The sequence below is a fragment of the Nicrophorus vespilloides genome, unplaced genomic scaffold, assembly GCF_001412225.1.
Source record: "Nicrophorus vespilloides isolate i.1.1-1 unplaced genomic scaffold, Nicve_v1.0, whole genome shotgun sequence".
Classification (NCBI taxonomy): Eukaryota; Metazoa; Arthropoda; class Insecta; order Coleoptera; family Silphidae; genus Nicrophorus; species Nicrophorus vespilloides.
The window spans coordinates 57,789-84,105 of NW_017099076.1; the positions used below are offsets into that span (position 1 = coordinate 57,789).

Genomic DNA, 26,317 nt, shown 5'->3' on the forward strand with positions numbered 1-26,317 from the left:
TAGCGGAGGTGCATGTAATGATAATGTTGGATGCATGAAGTGCAAGAGAGAGTGATATAGAGAAAGAGTGAGTTAGTGAGAGAGGGAGGAGTTCTGCAGTCATCAATCTCCTCTCCTCTCTCTACGTGTGTTTGTTGTTCCCAGCTGATGGGACCTTGACATCCGTCAGTTTCAGCCAAGTTTTACGATCACGTTTCGTTTCAATGCCGGTTATTGAATCCTCACCAGTAATTAAATATTACCTTTGGCCGTATACGTACACTCGCACACGCATACACACCTATTCTGGAACTCGTTTTCCTGCTTCAGCTTTCCCATCTTTACAGTTTCTTCACAAACTCAGCATTCAAATAAACACTACATACAGAAAAAAATCTATACTCACTTGCACTACTCTTTACATATATAGATTGTAACATATGTCATAAGAATATACATTCAAATGCAATATCATTAGATAAAGTTTATTGAAACACACCAATTTAGTAAAACAATTAAATTAAATTTACATAAATTTATATGGGTATTGGCATTTTAAGTATGTAACTAGTTATAAAGTGGGATGTTCATTTATTATCGTTTATAACAATCAATCTCAAGTGTATGTAAATTTTTATGAATTTATGTACATCTGGAAATAAAATGATGTAAACAACCTCAATGATTTAAATACAAAATAACTGTAGTTATTATATAGGTAAAATTGTAATTAATTATGCATATATTCAATACATACTCAGTATAATTAAAAGATATGCACTTTTTATCATTTATAAATAAAGGTTTTGTATGACTGAAAATTTTCTTTACAAATGTATTTTTTTTTTAATTTCTGATTAATCCTTTAATTAGTTTTTGTATTTTATTTGAATATGATCAAATAATTATTTTACTTTGCTGAATGTATTTTCACAATATAAATAAAAAGGTTGAAAGATATTATTTTTTTAGGTTAAAATGAATTTCTAAATTGTAGATCAGTACTTTTGGTATAACATTTCTCATTTTCTACATAAACCAGTCGCGTACGTTTCTAATGTTGAAACCGATTTGTATAATTATGCATTAAGTGCTCATTTTTTTGCTTCTGCTCCATCCTCTCTTCCTCCACCTCTGCTTCTGGTGTCGGCTACTGTTAGTTGACACGCATACATTATTGGAACATAAACGCGGTAATATTAATCGGAAAATAATTGCAGGACCGTTAAAATTATGCTTTAATAATATATTCTTCGGGTCTAATTCCAGTGCAATTCAACTCGATACCTACCCGTAAATTAATAGACTACATTTTCATCGGTTCCTGGCCTAATGCAATCATTGATATATCATCCATCGCTCTGCCAGATGTTCTCCTGGGATATCCGAACTTTAAGTTTCGAGTAAACAAACTACTTAAATTAATTATAATTTAATTCAACTATGTTTCATAGATTTCTATTGGCTATGATCCTGATTGGATTTTTTTTTAAATATATAATATAATGACCATAGACTTGCAACAAACAATAATTTACGTCAAGGACAGTTTTTCCCATCGCAAATTGCATTATATAAGTCATAATGATATTTATTAAACGGCGATTGATTGACCGTTCGAGAGATTGGACTCTTACAGTGATTGAAGCGCGCCAGAATCAATCAGTGCACGTCATAACCGAGTGCTAGTATTAAACAGTAGTTGAACAAGAAAAAAATAAATTGAAAACGTAGAACTATAATGTAATATGAAGGTAATATTATTTTAGATACAGTTGAAATGGGGGTTGTTAATAATAAGATGTTTGTTTTAGAATCAATCCAGCAGTTTTCATTTTTATTTTTCATCATACTTCTTACAATAAAACACCCTCTAAATATGCACCATTCACAATAAACCATATATAAGCTCTTTCTCTCCCTCACTCGCGCTTTTCCTGTCTTTCTATATCTCTTTTTCTCGCTCGCAAATCATCTTGACTTTGCAGTTAAGATCTCTTCCAGATTCTCACTCTCGCTCCACGTACACTGAGGATCTCTAGATTATCAATAATACAAATAACTAATAATTCCCTACGATAAAATATCTCTAAATGCTAAACGACAATCATGGTTTCATCACAGATGAAAAGAAAGATAAAACAACACAATATATATTTATATATAAAAAAGCTATAAAATTAACTTAACTCGCACGATATTTTAGATTTACGTTACACACATATATATATTTATTTATAAAATGTCCATAAACGGAAAATAATAATCACTAATATTTAATAATAAACAAACAAAAAACAAAGAGAATTTGCCTAAATATATTTTATATAATATGGCGACTTTTATCATTTCCTCTAAATTAAATCGTACGACACAAAAGATCATCACATTGTGTACGTTGACTTTAAGTAAATTTAAGTAATTTAAAAATTGCAAGTAACAAAAGGATGACACTTAATATTTGTGTAATTAAATAATACTATGAAAAAAAAAATGTATAAGTAAAATCCCATATCTGCGATTTACGGTTGCATTTGTAGAATGTGTATATGTGAACTTCATGTTACTTATTCAAACGAAATTGACAATTATGTATATATTTGTATATGCGGAGATTACAATAAGAAACACTTATATCTAATACGAATCACAAGTCTTAAACCTCTAGCATCTAGATTTTATTATTTGCTAATAAAATGAAAACCAGTACGCGAAAAAAATAGAACATTTATCATATCGTAATTTTCTTGAATACAATTAAAAATTAACTTTAATAATAAAAGTAAAATCACAAAGCGTGCTGTATCCAAAATACGTAATATCCATAATTATTACGTCGCCTGCTGCTTCCGGTTTCGTGCTCACAAGTAGAGTGCGCCGCGCTTCAAGTTCTGTCCTATGTACTTGGTGTGCTTTTTATAGGTGGGTTGAGGCACCTTCTTCTTATCTAAAGAGATGTCTGGGTATTCCCGCATCTCCCACACCAGGTTTGTTAAACTTCTCGGCCTTGAAAGTTTCCTGGAACGTTTCTCCGGTTGCTTCGCTCCAGCACCGGAATCTCCGGAACCGCGACCACCGGAATTACTCGAGTCCAAAGTTCCATCCAATTCCATGGCTTGCTGAAGATTGTTCAACGATTTGTAGCGTATATTGAAGATTGGCGATCCGGATTTCGGTGGAGTCTCTTTCATGGGGGATGCGCTTTTTTGACGAAATAACCGGTTCCGCTGGGAGTGACCGTTTTTAACGTACAGTTTCGGCAATCCGGGTGGCGTTTTCTCGGATGCAGCCTTCCGGTTTCGCTTTTCGGCCTGGTTTTTCTTCGTCGGTATGGTTTCTATGGGCGGCGGTTCGGGTTTTGGATCGATTTGCGGATCTGAGAACGGAGATCGAATGTTTTTTGGTAGAGGCGCGAAACCGCGAACGTAATCGTAGATCTGATCGATCTCCTCGTAGTCTTTAGAGTTCGGTAGTCGGTTTTCGTCCTTGCGATGATGGTGCTTGGGACGTTGGTTCGCGGAATCGGAGGAGGCGCTGCGTCGCAGCAGAAAGTTTTTCGGTTCTGTAGGGGACTTCTTGTCTAATTTACCGTCGAGCACTTGGATGCGATCGGCAACGTCTTGCACGAGACGAGAGGACTTGTCGAGGAGCCTCGAAAATTCTGGAAGCGATCGAAGATGATCGTCGTTCCGAGTGCGAAGGAGCTTCAAGGGGGCTGCTAATGGTAACGCTGTTAGACTTTGTACATCTTTCTGGAGAGGCAAAGCGAACACGTGTTCCTCTTCAAATATGGAGAGTAATCTAAGTTCTGGCACAAAATGACTTGGGCTTTTCAAGCCTCTGGGGGCCGTACCGTGGACTAATCGTACGGTTAACGGCATCCGCTTACTTAAGAGATTCTTTGCAGTGTGGACGCCGCTGATGTTATCTTCTCTGGCTAGTGCAGAGAATTTCCCTCGTTGCTCCAATCCTAGCAGGATAACGTCGCCCTTGGCATCCAGGCATTTCAGATAGCGGCCTTTCGAGCCGCTCAAGCTGCATTCACCGGAAGGCACTAGGATCTCGCCGGCCGCAATTGTTCTGGCTCCTTCCGGTATGACCGCATCACCCTCGCACCTCACCTGCACACCTCTAATTGTCTCCCGAACTAAGCACCCTTCCTCTGGTCTCCGCCTGCTCAGTTCGGCCACACTTTCGATGCACCTGACCGCTCTTCCTTCCTCGCTGAGAAGCTCGAAGTAACCTGGATAAGTGTCTGGGATGGCTAGACGAGGTCCAACACACACAAGACGTCGACCCTCCTTAATTTTCACCGCTTGCGCGACGATCTTTTGCCGGTTACCGGCGGATACTAGGAGGGCTGTCGATTGAAGACCTGGACTCGGAAGGGTCGGAACTCCTAGTCCTCCGTACTGGCCTTTGATAATCTTTACTACGGCCGGAAGACGATGCTTCGCGACGAATTCGCGCAAGTAGTTCCCTTCATCGGCCCAACGGGCCGCCGCCACAGTTATCTGACCGTCCGTCGCTGCCATTGTCTGATCGATCAATCTACGTCCATATCTGCAAAGAACAAGAAAATAGAATTAATTTGATAATAGATTCGAAATAAATTTGGATTAATTCAGCAGGGCACAGCGTATTAAGTTGTGGGAATATATGTATGGGATATATAAGTCAGAATCTCGTTTGCGTTTGATTTATGGCGTGGAGCAAAGTTTATTATAGTTCATAAGCAAGTGTTCAGACCATCGGCCCCATGGATATATACATACATCCACATGTATGTTATATTATAATAACAGCAAAAGGAATCGAGTTGTTATCGTTTAGAAAGTGCGCGCGCGAGGGGAACGTTGCATGTGTATGCATCTCTATGCATATAGGTATAGGTAGTAGTATCTCCTCTTTCAGCCATCAAGCGCTCTCGTTTCTTGCACGGGCCCCTTTTTCCTGCTGCATCTGCTGCTGCCTCTACTACACGAAGAAATAGAAGACGAGGAGGGCAGCAGCGAACACGCAGAAGAGAGTTCACGAGATGAGATCGAGTCAAGGCCACGCAGACATCTTTCTCTCCCGACACCAACACCAACCGACGGACGGACCTTGCTGACCAGAAGTGTGACCAGTCCAAGGACGAACCTGCCACTTTACCATCGCTGCCCTACGGCCTCCACTTCGCCACATACAACACTCACTAACTCATCCTCAAATAATAATTATTCCCTAAAAAAAACAACAACCATCCATCCTCCTCCAACCAAACAATACGTGAGTCGGCGCCAGGAGATTCCTTTATTTGGCGCAATGACTAAACGTTCAAATTAAAGTTCACGTCACGTTCTAATTTTTCTTTTAAATCATATACAACTATGATGCGGTGCGCAAAATTAAATGACAAGGACAGATTTAATTAAAAGCTCTCAAAATAATTCCAAAATCAATCATTCCGCATTCGATGTACGGCATTATTAAATAACAATTATGCGGACGTCGTTGTATGCAAATCGACCGATTTCGGAGTACAAACATCAGGACTCTCGTCTCGTGTCAAATGCTCTTCGCGGATTCCATTCGCGGTGAATCACAACGTTCGTGGGAAAATCTTGCGCAATAAAATGTTTACATTATGTCTACTAAATAATACACCGTTAATTATACATCTTTTCCACATAAATCGAAAAAGAAATGCCGAATTTCGCAATATTTCATTGATTAACGGTCAGCTCACCTACAATTACCACTTCCGATTCACATTTTGTCTATAGACATAAGCGCGGAGAACGTTTGAAAAAAAAGACCATTAAAAGTAAATGCTTTCACAACGGTTTGCTTCGTGAGAAAAAATATATACATTAATTAATTATAGAACTGATTTTTATTAATTGCTACAATTACATAAGTAGTATTTAAATACGTTTAATACTAATCATTTTCATTAATTTTTCCTTACATTTTGTTGTGTCCAACCATTATAATTACAATTATTATTGTTAATATAGTGTATTAACAAACTAGAGACTCCTATACCTTTACTCAGAACTCAAATCCTTTTATAAATATATAATAATCTTTACACAAATTCATAGAATTTATAATAAAAAAACCACCAGGGCCAAATCCCGTAGGATCGCTTAATCATCAATATATAGAAAGACCTACTCCCAATCACAACTCCCACCCCGTATTAATAAGAATTTGCTAAACATATCATTATTTTAGATTGCACTTATTTCCACTAACCTTGTTAGATATTGTGCTCTACTTTATATATAATTGTTATTGATAATTAAAACGTCAGTTAAATGACATAAAAATGCAATAATTGAGAATACCATGTTTTACAGTGAATCAATCATAATTCATTTATGACGTTTTAATTGATTTTAATATTAATATATAGATTATAATCTTCATTATTTATAACTAACATAAAGAAACGTAATTATTTATAATTCATTAAGTAAGCGTTAAATATTTTAATATTGTTATAACACGATTAAACGATTTAAAAAATCCTTAATAGTAATTGCATCGAATAACTATTTCTTTACAAGGACGATAATTAATTTTGTATATTATACTTATTTGCATCAATATTAATTCAGTAAATCAGTAAAGCAACGTGTTTAAAAGACGCTTCTCCTATTGGTAAGTATTGAATAAATCTATTGAAATGTAGATTATTTTGTAAAAAATATACAATTATTTAAATTTATAATAAATAATTTAATATATTTGACTAATTACCTTCGATCTAAATAAATTAGCTTCATCACGACCCAGGATAAATCACTGCGATTTCGGTGAATGATATCCAGTAATTAAGTATTTAAGAACGTCTAGATCTAGATTCGTTTCTTTTAAATCTGGTTGAACTTGACCGCAAAAATCATTTCACATAAGTATGACAATATAAATCACTAAGTTAACAGTAAAAATTGAAAAGAGATAGAAACAATCTAAACTAATAATAGACTACTGCTTATTTACGGAATGTGTAACACGATTCATTTAATCAAATGAAATATTTTAAATATTATAATAAAAAAATCATGATTTCACCTTGGACTTTGATTAATATAAATTAATTAATATAAATAGTTTATTCTCAGTAATTAAAATCGCAGTCATTTTGGGTCAAACGATGAAAGAAAATCCAATGAATCAATAATTCTGCGAATGATAAAAATATTTTCTAATTGTAGTCAATGAATGCGGTTTTTCTGAGGATACAAAAATATTTATATGCAATTTTTTTTATAATTATTGTTATTTTTTCTAAATGAAGAGGAAGGATAACGATTTGCAAGCGATTGGTTTACCAATTAAAGCCGGATTTCAATCGAGAATTTGCTGGATTGTATTAGTAATCAACGTATCCGTTGAAACATCCGATTACCGTCATCGCATGGCATCCTCTGACCAGTTAAAGGAAGACATTGAAATGAATCGTAGTTCCTTTCATTACTAAATTAAAGCAACAACAACTTAAATCCATTATTTAATATTTATATATACATTTAAATTTTTTTCATTGCTCTTGGATTTTCTCCTTCTAAATTTGAAATCAATAATATGAAAATAAATATTACTTAAAAACTGATAAAAAAATTAGCTATGTCCACTGTAAAAAGTGAATAGAAATCAGAACACAATTATTGTGTAAAAACAGGAAGTGTTTTACTTATATACAAAGAAAAATAAATCAGTAGTTTTACATTAAAACCCACGAAATTTAATTACATATAAAATAGAAATGTTGACAGGACAAAGACATTAGTTGTTAGTTTATTTTAAAAATATATAAAATTAAGCCTACGGTAAAAATGTGTTTTCCGTTTGGCTGTAAAACTCCAATTATATATTCATGTATGTTAATAGTTTAAATGGGACAAGAAGAAATGTTTAATAAATTTTGTGAGAAACAAATAACAAAAATTTCTCAGTAGAAATCATGTTTAATTTAATTATAATCTAGTCGTCTCTTTTGGAATTAGATCATCATTTGCATAATATAGTTAAAACCCAAAATAAACATTTCCATCAAACAGTTCATATTTTAAGCCAATAATTTCTTTAAGTTTTCTTACAAAAAATATAAATTCTTTATTAAGTTCTTAATAAATTAAGGTAAAATAAATGATAAAAGAATGATATTAAACTTTATAGTGAATTGAAATTGAAGAGATCAAGAATACAAAGTTGTTTAACATCATAAATGTCATGACAAAGAAAAAGTGGATAGAAATATATACAAAATACGAAGAATATAAACGCAATTCTCGTGATAATATAATATTATTACATTTTTTCCTTTTTTATTATTACTAAAACCTGATTTTCATTAGTAACAATTATGTCATTTCGAATGTATGCAAATTATGTAAATCAATTCAAATCCACGTCCGAGTCTCTGCAGAGTGTTTTTTTGTTGTTGTATATTTTTATTTCTTTAAATTAATTATATCCATTGAAGGCGAGTGAATACGCTTTTATTATTCCATTAAGAGTCTCAGAGTTGCCATTCAACTCAAAACTTAAAAGCCAATAATTATGTTACCTGCAGGGCAGAAAAATCACTGTCGATTTCTCAATCTATAATGTTTGATTCGTATTGTTTTTCTCATTTGTAAATCCATTAGATAAAAAAGATTAATATACATTTGACAGCTTACAAATGTTGAAAAAGATATGTTTACAATTTTTATTTTTAATGAAATGAACTAGTATTATATTTATACAATATTAGAAAAATATCAAAATTTCAAAAAAGAAGTTTTATATACATTTAACATAAAGGTAAATATTTTAGAAATGTAACAAACTTTAATAAAATGACAATTGTAATTATGCAATATACATTATTTTTTTTACTGATTTATAATTATACATTTACGAAATTGCATGTTCTGTTTACAATATTTGAATTTATTACATTTACATGCCTATTACTTAAAATGGTGTAATCATTACTTTCAAATTTAATTTTTGGCATTGATATTGTCTTATAAATCTCTTAAATTTTTATAACTAATTCGATTTTAAGTGTTAATATGTTAATGTAATTTTTAATAATTTTATTTAATAATTTACTATTTGATAAGAATTACATTATATGCCTTTAAACATTATGTTTAATATTTTGTGGAAGAAAAATTTTCAATTTTTTTTTGTTAAATTAATAATTTAATTAATATTATTAAATAAAAAAACTATAAAAATCATGGAAATATTTTGTTTTTGTTTCATTCATAATTGAAATTGTATTGTTTTATGAAAATAAGTTTAGAATCAAAAAAAGTTTTTATATTATTGAAATATATTTAAATCGAAATATCAATGCAATTTTCAAAAAAACTTCAACAATTGCTTAGCAAATTTCAAAATAAATGTTAAGTAAAACTATTTACAAAAATAAATTTTATATTTCTTAGTTTTATTAATTGAACTACAGCAATAACTGCATAGTACGGGTAATCAGTTCCGTCAACTGTTTGAAACCGAATTAATCAAGGAACTAAATAAAATAGAAATAAACCGTAAATAAAGAGACCTGATTGTCTAAATGGAAAAATTGAAATGATAATTTTTGTATTCTAATATTTTAGAATTTATTTTTATTTTGTCAATTAAAAGTTAGTTTCATTTGAAATTTTCAAACCAGAATGTATTAAATCCGGACAGAAGCAGCAGCAACAGAAGTAAATTACTGTAAATTATTATACAATTTGTAAAATAAAATATTTTTTCTGAAAACAATACTGTAGTTTGAACCATTGTAATAAAAGTTTAAGTTTGAGAAACTAGAGTTAATAATAAGTAATAAAAGAGAACGGATTATAGAATCCATTTTTTTAAATATTTGTAACAAAGAAATGGTTTTTGTTTTATAGTTAATATTAATGAAAGATCTTTAATAATTAGCGCTTTCGTTTCACGAATGAATTCTAAGTTTAATAAATCGTATGGGAACTACTCGAGGCGGCAATAAGAAATTTCAAGTAGCGATTTAATTATTTTAATGATCCATTAGAAACAATATAATAATAAATGGATCGAGTTGGATGAGAAAAAGGAAAATCGAAATGTAATGAAATCGTTTCTTCTTCTTTTAACAATTATAATGTGTATTCACTTTTTTTTTTGATAATAATAATAATAATAATAAAGTTTAATTAATAGAATATAGAAATGCAATAATCTTCACAGTCACTTCATAAATTATATTTCTTTAAGTTTGAGGTAAAAGAAAAACTTTTTTTTTTAATGTAATAAATGGATTTGAGTGGATAAAAAATAATAAAAATAAAGAGATAATAAATAAAAGTGACTATTCTTATAATAATTACTGTAGATAGAATAATATTCTTGGCTTCAATTCAATCCGAAATAAAAACTTTTACTGATTTATATTTATAAATTTGAGGAAGAAGGAAAGAATTATCAAAATTGAAAAAAATGTTTTACTAATAATTGTAGTTAAATATAAAAAGTTGAATTAATCCAATACAAAAATTAAATATTTATACGTTTGGAAAGGACAAGAAAATTATTATAAATATTAATAATAAAAGGAAATATCAGACGGTAATAAAATTCTAATAAGAATTGTAATTTTGAAAACATACCATGCTTCACTTTTGTTTATTGTAGAAGATAAAGTTGAATTAATCCAATATAGAAATGCGATAATCTTCACAGTCAGTTAATAAATTATATTTCTTTGAGTTCGAGATAGAAGAAGAATTTTTTTGTAAATATAATAGTAAATGGATATTTTTTGTTGAAAAATAAATAAAATAAGGTGATAATAAATAGAATTGATTATTTTTGTAATAATTACTGTAGATAGATTAATATTCTAGGCTTCAATTAAATCCGAAATAAAAAAAAACTTTTGCTGATTAATATTTATAAGTTTGAGGAAGAAGGAAAGAATTATCAAAATTGAAAAAAATGAATTAAATATAAAAAGTTGAATTAATCCAATTCAAAAATTAAATATTTATAGGATTGGAGAGGAAAAGAAAACTATTATAAATATTAATAATAAAAGGAAATATCGGAAGGTAATAAAATTCTAATTATAATGTTGTAAACATACCAGGCTTCACTTTTGTTTATTGAAGAAGATAATGTTGAATTAATCCAATATAGAAATGCGATAATCCCACAGTCACTTTTGCTGATTTATTTTTGTACGTTCGAGGCAGAAGAAAAACAAAAATATTGTAAACACAAGCACAATTATTATTATCATCGATCAAGTGGCGCGGTTAACATTCCAATAACAACTACCGTTTGATTAAAACAGAAATGGCATTTGTGTGTACACGTTGCGTTTATTGCTGAGGTTGAATAATAAATAATCCACCTTCGGCGACGACCAGTTCATTTTATTCCTCCAAACGAAATTTCTATGCATGAGACGCGAGCAGCTCGTGCTTCCAACACCACATTTTTCCGAACTCATCGCAATATATGTATATATCTATATATGTATGATTATTATTCGTCCTCCCGCTCGGCTCGGATGCCGTTGGGTCGGTCGGGTCGTTGGGTCTTCTTGGACTTGGTCTTGATCTTGGTCCTTCCTTCCAGTTGGTGTTCCTCTGTTTCCCCCCACAAACCCATCCACCTCTTGTCGAAACCGGTGGTGGTGGTCACAACCAGTTCCCCCGAACATCCGATAAACACCGCCGTCGCCAAAATTCAAAGAAACCAATTTTTCAACGCCGACCCGTAATTTACCCGATAAAAAGGGAAAACAAAGCGCTCGCAACAAAAAAAAAAAAACAAAAGAACAACGAAGAGCAACGTTCGCACCAAAATTCCAACGAATACTGAACTGACCAAGTGAAAGCATGCTCGCGAGAGTCGGCCTCATCTGTTTTGGGGGGACCCGAGGACATCGTCACGTTCGCGGTCCCCCCGGTTCCGCGAAATCAATTTCGGATAATCGCGCGATCCCAGGAATCTTAATTCCAGACTAATCGTTTGTAAATCGTCGAATCTTCTTCAACTGGTGTAAATAAAAAAGAAAAGAAATTTTTCAGAGAAATGAAGTCTGGTCGAGCTCCGGTGATTCAGTACATTCCAATTCCAAAATGTTAATACCATTAAAAAAACATAACATTTTGGAACATTTTATTATCAACGAATTAACAAGTGGATTTTTCGTTAATTTAATATTATCGGAATTTTTTAACCATTCTAAATAATATGAGTCATATTTTGAATCTATAAATATCAATAAAAAATGGTTCGAAGATATCAATTTTTAATTCTTCTTATTTTAACAATATAATTTCAATCAGTTACAGATTACTCAAAACTATTGTTTATAGATAAATTATCGTTTTTTTTTTCAAATAGTCAAGTATTTCTGTGCTGTTTTAAACCATTGTCAGCATATTTATGTCACTATTGAAATTATAAAGAAGCGTGAACAGACCCAAATACTAGTTGGTACTTTAATGTAATCTTTATATTGTGTACAAAAGTGATTTGTTTTGCAATTGGTAACAAGAACTGAGTATATGTATAGGTTATTTTTTAATGTTGTAACAAAAAGAAAAATATTATAGCAGAATATCATGAAGTAAGTTTATAAAATAATATTGTTACTAAACATATGTATGAAAATTGATCCGTTTTTATAATCTAATTCACTATACAACTATTACAAGAAAGTACCATATATTTGATTCATTGAAAATGTTTGGACTTAATTTTAATGAGTTTAAGAAGAAATATACAAAAAATGTACTATTTTTTTAATTTTAACTATGTTCAAGTAATAAAGGGTGAATGTCGTCCATTAGTATGGTTACAAACAGTGCGGTTTACTGGTAGTCCCACACTATGCGAGGTATTCTGTATTACGTAATGTATGTAAAGAATAAAATTGTTTACATAATATCTTATCGTTGATATACTTATACGCATTTTTCTTGTATACATGAAATGATAATCACACTATTTTCTCAATATATTATAATAAAAATAAGTACATTTTTGATAATGCAATGTAAAAATTTCATTTAATATTTACCATATTTTTTTCAACAAATTGTTGTGAATGATTTAATGTAATGTTAAATTAAATACTCAATGATTAATTGGAAAAGTAAAATTAGTTTGAGGAAATTTTCATTACATAATATTGTGAAAATAACCTAGTTTGAAAACACCAGTGTAATTTTTTTAAACAGTTTTAATTACTTTTTTTTAATTAGAATATCAACACATTATTAATATAACGAAAGCTGTAGGATTATTAATAACAAGCTAAATTTATTTTCCTTATATAAAAAGTATGAGTCAAACTTTGTATTTATTTCACTCAATATTCGGAAAATAAGCAATAAAAATTCCCAGAATTTTCATCATATAATTAATATTATTATGAGCAAGTTAGTAAAGTTATTTTGCAATTATTGTCATTTTGTAATAAACTATTTAAAATATATATTTGTTCTCTAGTATATTGCATTTTAAAATACTGAAACACATTATTATTATACATCATTACAACTAAATCATCTATTGGATGACTTAAATTAGTTTCAAGTTAATTTTCAATTTATGTGCATACCATTTTGTAACAGAAATATGTTGGAAATACCTAGTTTTATAGCGTTTTGCACTGTTTCTTACGATGTATTTTTGATTTATTGCTTTTGCAAGTGCAATATCAATAAATATAAATTTGCTACTACTAGCTAGATTTAACGAAGCTTTCATTTTGCAATCATTGACATTTTCTATTTACAAACTATCATTGTTTATTTTATTATCAATTTATGATTATTGTAAAGTTTATTAATATTTTAGTGCTTAATTTTAATAAATATTACAATAATTAAATGAAAGACTATTTTTTCTTTGTTAAATAATATTAGTTATATTTGTTTATTTATTGTTGTTCAAAATTGAAATGACTAAAATAATAATATACAGGTAGCCCCCTACTTACGAACTCTCAGACTTATGAACAAAAACCCAAATGCTCTAACTTGTTACAAGGAGATATATAGTGATACGAAATTTTCAAACTGGACTATAGTAAATCCGTACTGATAGAAGCCGCACTATGCAAGGTATCACTGTAATTTACTATTTGAAGTAATATATTGAAATAACAATAATTTACAAATTAAAAAAAAAAACATAATTTACTCATTTTTTTTTTGTTATTAACTACATAAACTCGTTCTATTCTTACAGTTCCATATGTATGACATCTGCTAATGCTATTGAAATCAATTTCAATCTGTTATTACATTATCGAACGAGGTCTTTCACCCATACTCAATTATCCGTCTTTCAATTGGATGAGAAAAAAAAACGCTTCGACCGAAGACGATCGAAAGATAACGACTTTATCGAAATATAATTCAATTACAAAAATCTTCCTCTCGACCAAAATGGATTTAATTCGATAAGACGCAAATAAATGCGTAAGTAATTATGACGTCAAATCGTAAATTCGTTTTGAAAACAGGTAAATTCGTATTCGCCATTCGATTTTAAACATTATGCATCTCGAAAATCGGGTCAGTATTTAAATAAACACATTTAATTAGCATTTTATATACAAAGCATTAGACACCAAAGACGCCCGCTTTTTTTGTGCCTTTGTTTTTGTTATTTTCTTCCAATTAAAATTTAAATACTTTTTTTAAGCTGTATTTTTTACGTGACAACTATCGAATCTGTTAAAATTTTCGCATTTTATTTTAACTGATTCACGGAGATTCAAAATGAGTCAACAATTGTTGTGAGTAAGATTTCTGAAAATAAAAATAATTAAAATTTAGCTGTAAAGATTTTTTTTTATTTGTAATGAACTTTTCTTTTATTAATAAATCATTTCAATTAACATTTAAATAAAATTTATTGCAACAACCTCCAATTTTTTAAATAATTAATAACAATTGTTTGATAAATTCAGAAGTTTTGTTAGTTTCCAATAAAATAATTACTAAATAAAATGAGTGTAATTTTATGGAATTTTATTTTGTTTTATTATTTTTTCAATCTGATATTGAATAATTTAATAAAAATCAGATGGAAAAAATAATAAAATAAAATTCCATAAAATTACACACATTTTATTTATTAATTAGTTTATTGGAAACTAACAAAACTTCTGAATTTTTCATTTACACACTTCCAGTAAAGTAAGTCACTTCAGTAATACCTAGTTCCGCCCGGACTATTTGAAACCTAACATAACGTAAGTTTTTCTATCAAAAAATATTTTTTCTTGACTTCAAATATTTTGCTGAATCAATAACAAACTATAACATTTTAAACAGTACTATAATGAATCCGCACTAATCAAAGCCGCACGTTAGTGATTGCTTTAGCTACTCGATGAACTTCTTACGTGTATTTTGTAAAATTCTGTTAAATTACCTACATTTTCTATATTTATTAAATAGAAATGTTAATTCCATCCATAAGCAAAGCCAGATTCCAAACGATTTATGTTTAATTAAAACCGATTGCATAATTATTGAATGTAACTGTACGTAAGATTGGCATGTAAATCCACTATAACAAACCACACCCTTAAAAGCTAATAATATGTTTATAATACTCAGTGCGGTATTTTTATGCATGAAAGGTGAGTCAAGAAGAAATACTTCGTATTATACACCACATTTACATCGAAAACATCGTGCATTAATGTTAACAAATTTTAAAACGTATCTATTCCAATTTACTTTTTAGTCAACTTTCCTAACAAAGTCCAAACAAATTATCCACTTCCTTTCAATCCCACGGTGTCTCGCTCCTCATCTTCTTAGCTCAAAAACATATACCTTTTAGGAATTCCATATTAATTCACAAATAAAACAATGCCAGAAAATACGAGAGCCGTTAATGAAATGCAACGAGCAATTAACAATTCCATGACCTCTTATATAAATATAATAATGTTACCACCAACCGACAAACAAAATGCACACACATACAACCGTTTATTTTCTACACAATTATTCCTTATGTACTAACGTTTATTTTTTTTTTCATATATTAGCAATTATTTTCCCTTCTTGTTCAAGTTAATATACTCGATGTGGTGGCATTTGCAGTGCTTTTTATACAGCGTAAATAAACAACGCGCTGTACCTAATGAAAAGCAATTAATTACGGCTCTTACGTAAACGCCACCAGTGCTGTGATGTAATCGGTGTGCATTGTAAGGAAAGTTGTACGGATTATTTAAAAATCGATAATTAATATAAAAATAGCGGATGGAAAAGGAGGGGGGACGAAGATACCGTTATTATTTATTGTACGTGCAGACAAAAGTCCGTAAAAAGAGAGACGCAAGCAAGCTGGGATTCCTCAGTGTAAAGTTTATAAATATTTAAATGAATACAAGTAGGAAATATTGCTTCTTAACGACACAACAATAATTGCAGGGAATAATAAAAGATGTTTAAAAATTAATTAAAGACATATGTTTGAAGTGTTTAAATTTTTGAAATGTTTGACATTTGACCCAATTTGACCATTTCCACGTGCATAATTAACACAAATTATACAAACCACATGAATTTTTATTCATATAATGAAACATATTCAAACTACATTTTTTGAAATTTAAATAAACAAGGTATTCTGTAAAAAATACAAGATTAAGACAGTGTTCCGTAGCAAGAAAAGTTTGGGAATCTCTAATTTAGAGAATCATACAGCAAATCTTGTGAATTCATATCTAAAGAATTTTCCATCTTCCAAGGAAAAATATTGAAGACTTTCTATAATATTCGGCGCTCTTTACTAAATTTTATAACAACAACAAAAAAAATGTATGTAATAAGAAATCTTACAAAATTTAACTAAAACGAATTAATTTTTAGACAAATTATTTCTTAAAATGCAAAAGTATAAAAATTATTTCATATAATTTTTACTCATACAATTAATACACGCAAAGAAGTTATAAAAGAATTTAAAAAAATAATGTTATCACTCATCGTTAAAATTAAATCCATCGTAATTCTCAAGTTTGTTTACGAATAGTTTTTCAATAGCAGAAAACCTCTCACGTTTAATCACTTAGTATAAGTTAATGAATATTGATTATTTTTTTTATTTCATTACATTTCAATTCTTCTATTGTTGACAATGGTGGTTTTTAAGAAGCTGCGATGCGTAATAAACAAAGATCATCATGAGATCATTGTTTTGGCCTCTCACCTTGACGCCGGTAAACCCTACTAATGCTGCACAATCCTACTTGGGGTTTCAAATACCCAAGCAAAGATTCCAGTTTGCTGGAAGTGGATTCAGTTAAGCTGCAGCTATACAAGCAAGAAAACAGATCAAGTTTTCCTTCTTAATATAACAGATCACGGCTCAAGACAATTCATATGGTTGTAAATTTTCAAGAAAGAGTTATATATTATAGCATTATTTTAGCTTCTCGTTTTATAACTAGTATAATTATTTATCTATAATTAAGATACATTTAATTACGTAATAAATAAAAATACGAAATTTATTGCTATAACCATAAAATTACAAAATAATTATTGAATTGGATTAAACTAAATTAATATGATTTAATTAATTAAATCACAATATTTCCAATTAATAAATTTTCAACATAAAATTTACCTTACAACAGTAAAGTATAAAGTACTTTCACAACTTTTGATTAATTTTCTATATAACCAGATTATTTTCCAAAGCAACGAAACTGGAATTACTATCTACAAACCGGTACTTTAAACACATTTTTTTCAACATGTTTTAGTTCACTTTCGTAATACGAATTTGTAGATTGAACTATGTAAGTATAAGTCGTATAAAAGTAAGAGGAGAAACATCAATTCAGAATTCTTTTAACGTTAAGCATCTTGTATGTAATGTTCACTTATTTATCGTTAAAATATTCAACATTATATTTACAAATTATATCCAAAAAAGTTATAAGATGAAATAATTCTGAAATTCTGAAAATTTAAATCTAAAAAGTCGTTATAAAATTAATGAATATAATAAGAAACATTTAAATAATTGAAAAATAAGTTGTCCAATATAGTAAAATAACTTTATAGGAAAAATGGTTACTCGATTAGACTAAAATCGTCATGATTAAATTTTTATTTCCTAATTAAGTTCAGGTATTAAGACAATGAATAAATACTAAACTTTTATCATGATTAATAAATGTACATTAAAAAAATTTAAGAGTACTGTAAGAACATCTCAGCTGTATTTATGATGTAAGAATGTATTGTCTGAGCCAAAATGAAATAGGTAAATTAGTAGTATAAATGTAATCAAATGATGTTCTCCACATATCAATTACATTATTTAAGATATTATATGAATATAAATTAGAGTTTATTCTTGCGGATAAATGAATACAAAAAAAATAAACGTAGAGAGCATAATATCTACGAGTTAATCCGTAGATATTATGTGCCGTGGGTACAAGTTGTTAACACGAAGTATTTTACATATTTCCCTCTTCAATTCATCTGCGCTCCGAGTTCGGAAAAATATTTTGACAATGAACGTATATGCAAAGAGGACTTATTATTCCGGACAGGGCAGACGTACACACGATAAATAAATTCATTATTCCCTCGTAGCCTCTCGGCGTGTTACCTGTCCGATGGTTGGGAAGAAATTAAGAATGTTAAACGGTTTTCTAGCGCTTCAAATTCGACCTTTCGTCCTCTCCTCCTTGCCACTTCCTTCTTGTTTTTATTTTCTTATTGTCTTTTCTTTCTTCTCTATGCTGCTCTGTTTTTTGTATATATTTCAGTTCAGGGTGAATTCGATGTTTTTATTCTCGCTTTCGTTTTGGGCCTTGATCGTCTCCGTCTGCTTCTTTTTGGAATTGTTCCGCGTCGGTTATAATTTATGTATGATTGTGTATTCGAGATTGCTTTCGTAGATATAATAATAGAATGTCCGTTTTGATTTACGTAGGAAACGGCGATGGGAAGAAAGAAGGAGAGCTCAGAACGGAGTGAAAAAAATAATGGTATGATGTTGCTGGTGATGGTGGTGGTGGTGCTGTGTGTATGGGTATGGATAACGTTGTCCTCCACTTCTTCTGCTATTGCTTTGGCGTCGGGGGGTTCAAGGTCGCGCCGGCATTCCGTTCTTCTTCGTGTTCCTTCCTTCTAAGAGAGGAAACGCATTCACACACATACACATTCACAATTACAAACAGACAGATACATACAAATTACGATCCCACGAAAATAATGGATGCATCCCACCTTCAGATCGCAATTAATACCAAGTTTCTTATATCAACAAGAAACGAACAATACAAAAAGAAAACTGAAGAGTTAAAGATCATTTTTTAATCATGAATATTAAATGAAGAATATAGAATACAAATCTACGTTTCATTGCAACGATTCATGTGCTTTTTGTTACATGTTTTTTTTTATGTAATTTTAAGGTTGTTGTTATTATTATATAAAATACTTAAAATTTAATTTTTTGACTTATAAGAATGACATATAAATGCACTTAAGAGTTAAATGTATGAATAATTTGATCTTATAGATTAAATAAATAAATTTTAATTAAATTTTAAACTAATAGCGGTTTTCTCCATCCTCCACCAACAAACTAAATGAAAACAAATAAAAAAGGTAAGAGATAGAGTTAGATGGAGTGAGGGAAGATGAAGCTTTATTGGATCATGAATGAAGAAACGAAGAAAATTGTCTGGATGAAGGATGAAGAAAAGAAGAATTGAGATGGGGCAGATGCAGAAGTAGGAGAAGAGAAGAGGTGATCTCTCGTAACTGTGCGAGAATGTGTGCGCACGTTTGGCTGCTAAAATCGTGGAAGTCAATCACGTTTCCTAGGCCTTTAGGGCATTCACGGGACGGACGGAACAATGGACAAACAGCCACGGAACGGAGACATGACACGGCTCTCCGGCCACATGAACCCGGAGCCGTCGAGTTTTTATTGCCGGGGAGATACACCTTATATGATGATTTCAAAAGACAACAAAAGCCGCAGAAAGAGAGGAAGAACCAACAGTCAACCTCTACCTACCATCTGCAAGCAGCAATCTCGATACACTGTTGCAATCATTATACATGTGACACAACACAGGCAAAAAGTCGCAAATGTCACAAATGCCTGAGTTATCTGTGACTGTGATTAATCGGCATATCAATATGGTTACTATGGAAACACTAGTCATGCAAGGTACATAGTTCGCAATCAAAGCATACCTACGTTTCGCTAAGTATGTCATTATTGCCAGCATGCAAATAAATCACTCGAAGATCACATCGTTTTTAATATTTATTATTAGATATGTATAATTCATGTAATTATTAACTAAGAATTCATTACGAGTCCAATTATTTAGAGTTACAGCTTTCCTCAGACTATGATAATCGAGATACATAGCTTAACACCTAGAAACAGGACTAATTATCTCGGTAAATCCCACATGATTTAACTGCATGAGATGTCTACTAAAAGATAGTCTTTACTCTGCATATAAGAAATACAGATGCAATATTTCATATTGTATTACATTTAATTATCTAAATAGCTTTATTACAATAATAGTATTTCATATATCATATTTGAGACGAGTCGCCCATATATTTATATGTTATATAAAATTGAAACTAGAATTACAATACAATTTTACAAATTTCTACAGTTTGAAGATATCCAACCACCTACTGTGGACAGCCCGATTAGCAAATAAACACGCAAATATATCAATTAATAGTAATTACTTAATTAGTAATTACAGAAATTAAATCTTCATTGAGAACTCATAGACAAGCTGCAATTAAACTTCAGTTGAAATGATATAAATGAAGAGATATAATAAATTTGTATAAACATATTTTTGTACTTAATTTTATTAAAAAAAAATCAGAAATTAAATTGGGATTAAAACATGGGTAAAGAAAACGGTATTAATAATCAAATCACAATTAATGAACAAATAATGATATAATTTTTGTGTTTTATACTATTAAATTTTCAAATGCAGTTTATATAATAAAAACATATTCGTGTTTGCTAAGAAACTTGTATTAGATAATAATGTGTACTTACAATTATTGAATACGTTAATGTCATACTGGTAACGTTCTGTGAGCAGATCAAGGCTCCATTCAATAGAAAACTAATGGCACGTCGCATAGAGAACATTGTTTAAAAGGATTTTTTTTCTAAAATACTACGACTATTTATCAAATAAGCAGATAATTCGAAGCATTTGGTATATTTGTAACCTCGTTTGCGGAAGGTTCAAGGTTTACGTCTGATTCCAAAATGTTTTATAAATGAATCAGCTGTTCAGGTTCCGGTACAATTAAACTATGCAAATGATATTTATGTCGATCAGATCAACCTTCGAACAACGATAGTGATTCATCTACGAAAAGGTCTATCAAATATTTATAATTATTACCGTGTCGCACATAAAGAAAATTCTGCATATAATAAATTTAACTTTTGTATAAATGTAATGTTGCAATGTTTCTTTATTTAATACCTTTTTTGTATTTTCTTTGTTGTTCAATAAAAGTAATTTTAATTATATACACTGCGTAGAAAAACCTCCGTTCTTTGGTCTGGATGTATGACCAATAAATATGCTAAATACATAACAAACGGATTAAAAGTGAATGAATATTAATAAGTTTATAAGACTAATTATAAGATTAATATACTTATATAATATAGAAATCTGTATTGATTTCTAAATAATGTTGTAATTATCTTGGGATCTTACAGATTTTAACTAAATAAGTGTTTATTGTATCTTTAAAGTACAGAAGTTGGTAAAAGTAAAAGCTGTTTGTACTGGTGTCCGCATTAGTGTGTAAATGTAATAGATAATAGGCACGTTATGCAGTGAAGAGAATAACTTTCAGTTTTTGAAAAGTAACCTAAATATTTGCATATTAAGATCTCCCTATATACGTGATACTTCTGGCAAAATAATAATAATCATAATAATAGTGGTATTATGGATGTCATTGTCGTTTTCTTCTCTCCACTTTTCATTTGGGAGGTAATGCGATGGAACGGTAATACTTTAACTCTCTTCTCTCAAACGCACACATGTATCCACAGAAAAGAAGTCGAATGACGAGTGGTTATAAAGAAAGAGAATGAGAGAGAGAGGGATAGATGTAAGAGAAAAAAAGGAAGGACTTTGCGAGAGTGAAAGAGAAAGACGGAGAGAGCAAACCAGTTCGTTACGTTCGCGAAACGAACAATAATCTCCATCCGCCTCTCTCCTTCTTCAACGCACATCGGTTTCCATGCCATCTCTTTCTCTCTCTCACACACACCATTGCCAAGGTCGTGTAGTATTTTCGCAGCGCTGACCTACGCAACGGCACTCTTTATTTACACGAATTATTGTTTAATTATTGTTAGAGCATATACAATTGATGACTCGAAACTGGTTTAAACTAAATGGTAAGAAGATAAGGGGCTATTGCGTATGCAGTATGTGTGCGTGCGTTAGAGAGAGATGGAGGAGACGAAACAAAGCATTGACGAGGAGAAATATTAATTGCCTACTTGCTACTGTTGTTTTTACCGCATGCATTCTGGACGAAATGAATTATAGGAGTAATCATCCATCTTCGCTTTAATCACGTTACAAACAAAAATATTGCTTAGGTTCAGATTTCACTGACTTGTATTAACTTTAAATTGGTTCAACTTCGAAGCTTGTAATATTTTATATCAACTTTCAACACCTATTACTGTATATACGAAAAATTAACTATCAACTTTGTCATCCTCGTACTTGATTACGATTTGAATTGACAATTTTGTTAATGTGCGCTTTCATACACTAAATAGTCCATAAATATGGTGACAACCACATTATAAATATTCAACCACATTTTGAACATTGCATTAACTTCCAAATGAAAAGTGGAGAGAAGTAAACGAGAATAACATCCATAATATCACTATTATTATAATTTTATATAAAATATACAGGAAAGAGGAATTGCTCTTCAATTTGGTTGGTGTGTTAAGCGATGAATTTTGATAGTACATACCATTCAATGTTGATCCAGTTGACTAAGTTGGCTAGAAATGTTTTGGGTCTAGAAATTTTGGCCATATTAAAAAAAAGTTTAATATATTCTAACATCATACCAACACATAGAAACCAAGTGAACTTTTATCTTTTATATGATTTTACAATTGAGCATGGTTATAACCATGTAGTGGTGATATGTCAAGACATCTTGGGTGATAGGCCAACAATATTTTAATGTTCATTACATATGAAATATTGGAAGTTAACGGTCTATGTATCCAAGTGACACGGCAAGTTATGACACGTTTTTTCCGAATTTTGACACACCGATCCCAAAAGGTTCGCTATCACTAAGTATAAACATATTTAATTTGACACTTAGTAGAATATTCAGTAGATTAAATATCAGCTACCAGACTATAAATACCAATGACTACCAACATGAAAAACACTATATTTCGCGATAGTAATTGCCATGATTGATAGTCATTTATTACATATGTCGATCAAAATAAATTGTAATAAAAATGAATTATATGGGGAACGAAATATGCTCGTTTAGCGAGGTTTCACTGTATACATTAATTCATATTAGAGAGACCTGATAAGATTTCTGTAATTATTATTACATCCCTTTTACTGTGATTATCGACCGCCTCACTACATTATATTTAGTTGAAACTATATAAATTCACAAACATATGTCTTCAAATAATTTCCTTGTAATGTTTGTCGTATGTTCAATATAACATCTTGCAATTTATAGACAGTTTCGTCCCACAAATTGCATCTAACCATAACGAGTGCGATTCGACAAGAGGACCACATGGTCGGAAGCTTGTAAGGAAAGAGAAACTGCTAAACATATTTAGTAACGTGCAAACACACAACCTACGGATTGCTATTTCTAATGTGTGCAGTTCGAACGATCTACAATAAGAAGAATAAGAAAAAAATACGAAGGATAAAGAAATAGTGAAGAGAGAATAATCGTATGACCTTTCGAATGTTGCACAACAATAATACAGAGAATAGTTAACTTACCATTTCATTTCTTCCGGCTTTCTTTGGACTAGTTGCAGGGGAATTGGACCCAATCGATCCTAAAAAGGAAACAAAATGAAAATTTAATGCATGCAATTGATTCTATTTTTTCCTTTTTAAACCGCAATATTTTCTTCAGAGAAAACTGCAGTGGCGAAAATAGACTGTTACTTTTTTTTATTTTTCTTTGCTTCTCTTGTTTAAATGTTAATGCAGTTTCCGGTTATATTTCTAATTCAACAATAGGATAATTAATTGTTTTCTTTTGTAATATTTTATACTTATTAAGTCATTATTCCATTGGTATGCGGCTCCATTGAAGTAACTGATTATATTATAACTTGTATATAATGCTTTTATAAGTATCTTATATAAAAATAGTATTTCCTTTTTTTAAATAGGTTTCGTTTCGATTTATAAATTTATAATTTGATAAGTAATGGATATCCAGAAGTGAATGTTTACAGGCCAAATTTATGATAATTTTTGGAAAAATACATTATATCATGATTTATCTTCATAAAAACGTTGTTTTTTTTACAAATTAAAATGAAGTATTAGTTAATAAAAATACGATTTATTTCAGAAATGAACAATTGATTTTAAGTAGACAGCTATTGTATATTTTCTCATTATATTTAGTGGTCAAAAGTTATTAGTACTAATCAATTATATTAGTTTGTTTTTTTTTATTTCTTCATTTTTGTTAATACTTTCTATAATAATAAATCGATCTGTTCCAACTTCAACAATTTCTAAGATACATTTTTAACTAAATTATATAAAACGAAGTAAAAAATGGTATTTCGGATTAATTGAGTTATTACTATATTTAAATAAAATATGATGGATGATATAATTATTAGAAAGTCCTAAATATTTTTATATTTACATTGGTATACTAATGGTTACATGCAGTACAGTTAAATATTTTACTATGCTAATATTTATGTAGTACCAAACATTACTAAAGGTCGCTAAGCGGAATCATCAAAAGAATAAAAAAATAAATAAATGCATACATTTTGTTTGTATAAATGTATGCGTGAGTATTTTTATATAAATACGAAGTTTCAATCGCGTTGAATGTATAGTATATGTTTAGATTTTTGTATTCTTCTTTGTCTATCGCTTCTTCTCTGGCCGAGTACTGTTAGAGTCAACGTTTTGTATTTTGTGCTTGAATACAATTAATTGTCGCTCAATCCGTTAATATAGAAAATGCGGAAACGATCCTTATGTGTACAGCATAAGAGGTGTATAAAAAGTGTCGATGATGTTGACCTGCTGCGCGACCTTTGGCCGAAGAACATACTCTATAGACAGACACACCAAGCCATACACACTCTACACACACACGAATGCAAATGCCCCCTAATAAACATATTTCATCATAAGTACGAGAGTTTGATAGGTGGATAGAGAGGAGGAGAGTAAGAAAGACATGCCTAAGGAAAACGATGAAACGGAATAAGAGAAAAAGTTAAATAGGAAGCAGTAGAAAGAGTGGGACCAGAAGTAACAAATATTAAATAAAGAAGCGATCGTTCGGATTCAAACGAACCGAGTCTCCCCGTATAAGTCTGTGGAAATTTTTCCACGTCCCCTCAATAAACCGATGATGGAAAACGCATACCGTTTTGAAACTCCCGTTCCGCAAGGTTTGCTCGTAAGTAAGCTCTCCTCAAAAGGCAAAGGCAACGGTTCAAAACCTCACTCTGCTTCGAAACATCTCCACTAAATCATTAATAAAAATAATGCCGTACAAGGATGAAACACTCTGTACGTATGGATTGTGTGCTTAAAGGATTACAAATATTCGTCGGCGAGCTCATTTAAATCCCTCCTCTACCTTCTCCTCTTCATCGGATTGCAGACATATCATATGCACGCTTATAAGGAAAATCTCCTATATGTAATATAAGTAAAACCCGTATTTATAAATCCTCCCATATTGCATTAAAGGGGAAATTTCCTTTTCAACCAACAAATTACCGCGAAACGTTCTCTAAATCATACAACTCAGGAGTTGGAGTTTAGATGTAAACGACTCGGAATGTATTCCTGTATATTAATAATAACAGTATGTTTATTAAATCCATCCATCGCGAATGATTACACAGATCAATAATAAATCCCAATAAAATTCTAGTCTTCGTACATTTGAAGTTCGAACAGGTTAGCGAACCTCTTATATTTTATAAATATATGCACATGTGCACATCTAAAATAAACATG

The 26,317-nt window shown here is 30.5% G+C and overlaps 1 protein-coding gene across 3 annotated transcripts in view; it reads right to left on the bottom strand.

Annotated features, from left to right (window-relative positions):
- Nucleotides 1-2,485: 2,485 nt before the first annotated feature.
- The window catches only part of LOC108563951, a 36,087-nt gene continuing 12,255 nt past the window's right edge, over nt 2,486-26,317 (bottom strand). For 2 of the 3 annotated variants that reach the window (XM_017922795.1, XM_017922797.1), the window contains exons 2-3: nt 24,080-24,138; nt 2,486-4,542 (exon numbers count right to left, since the gene is read on the bottom strand). In XM_017922795.1, the coding sequence (XP_017778284.1) occupies nt 2,841-4,514 (1,674 nt within the window). In that variant the 5' untranslated portion in view covers nt 4,515-4,542; nt 24,080-24,138 and the 3' untranslated portion in view covers nt 2,486-2,840. Of the gene's footprint in view, nt 4,543-11,086; nt 11,446-24,079; nt 24,139-26,317 lie in introns of those variants that run through there. The other variant, XM_017922798.1, reaches the window with a different exon arrangement.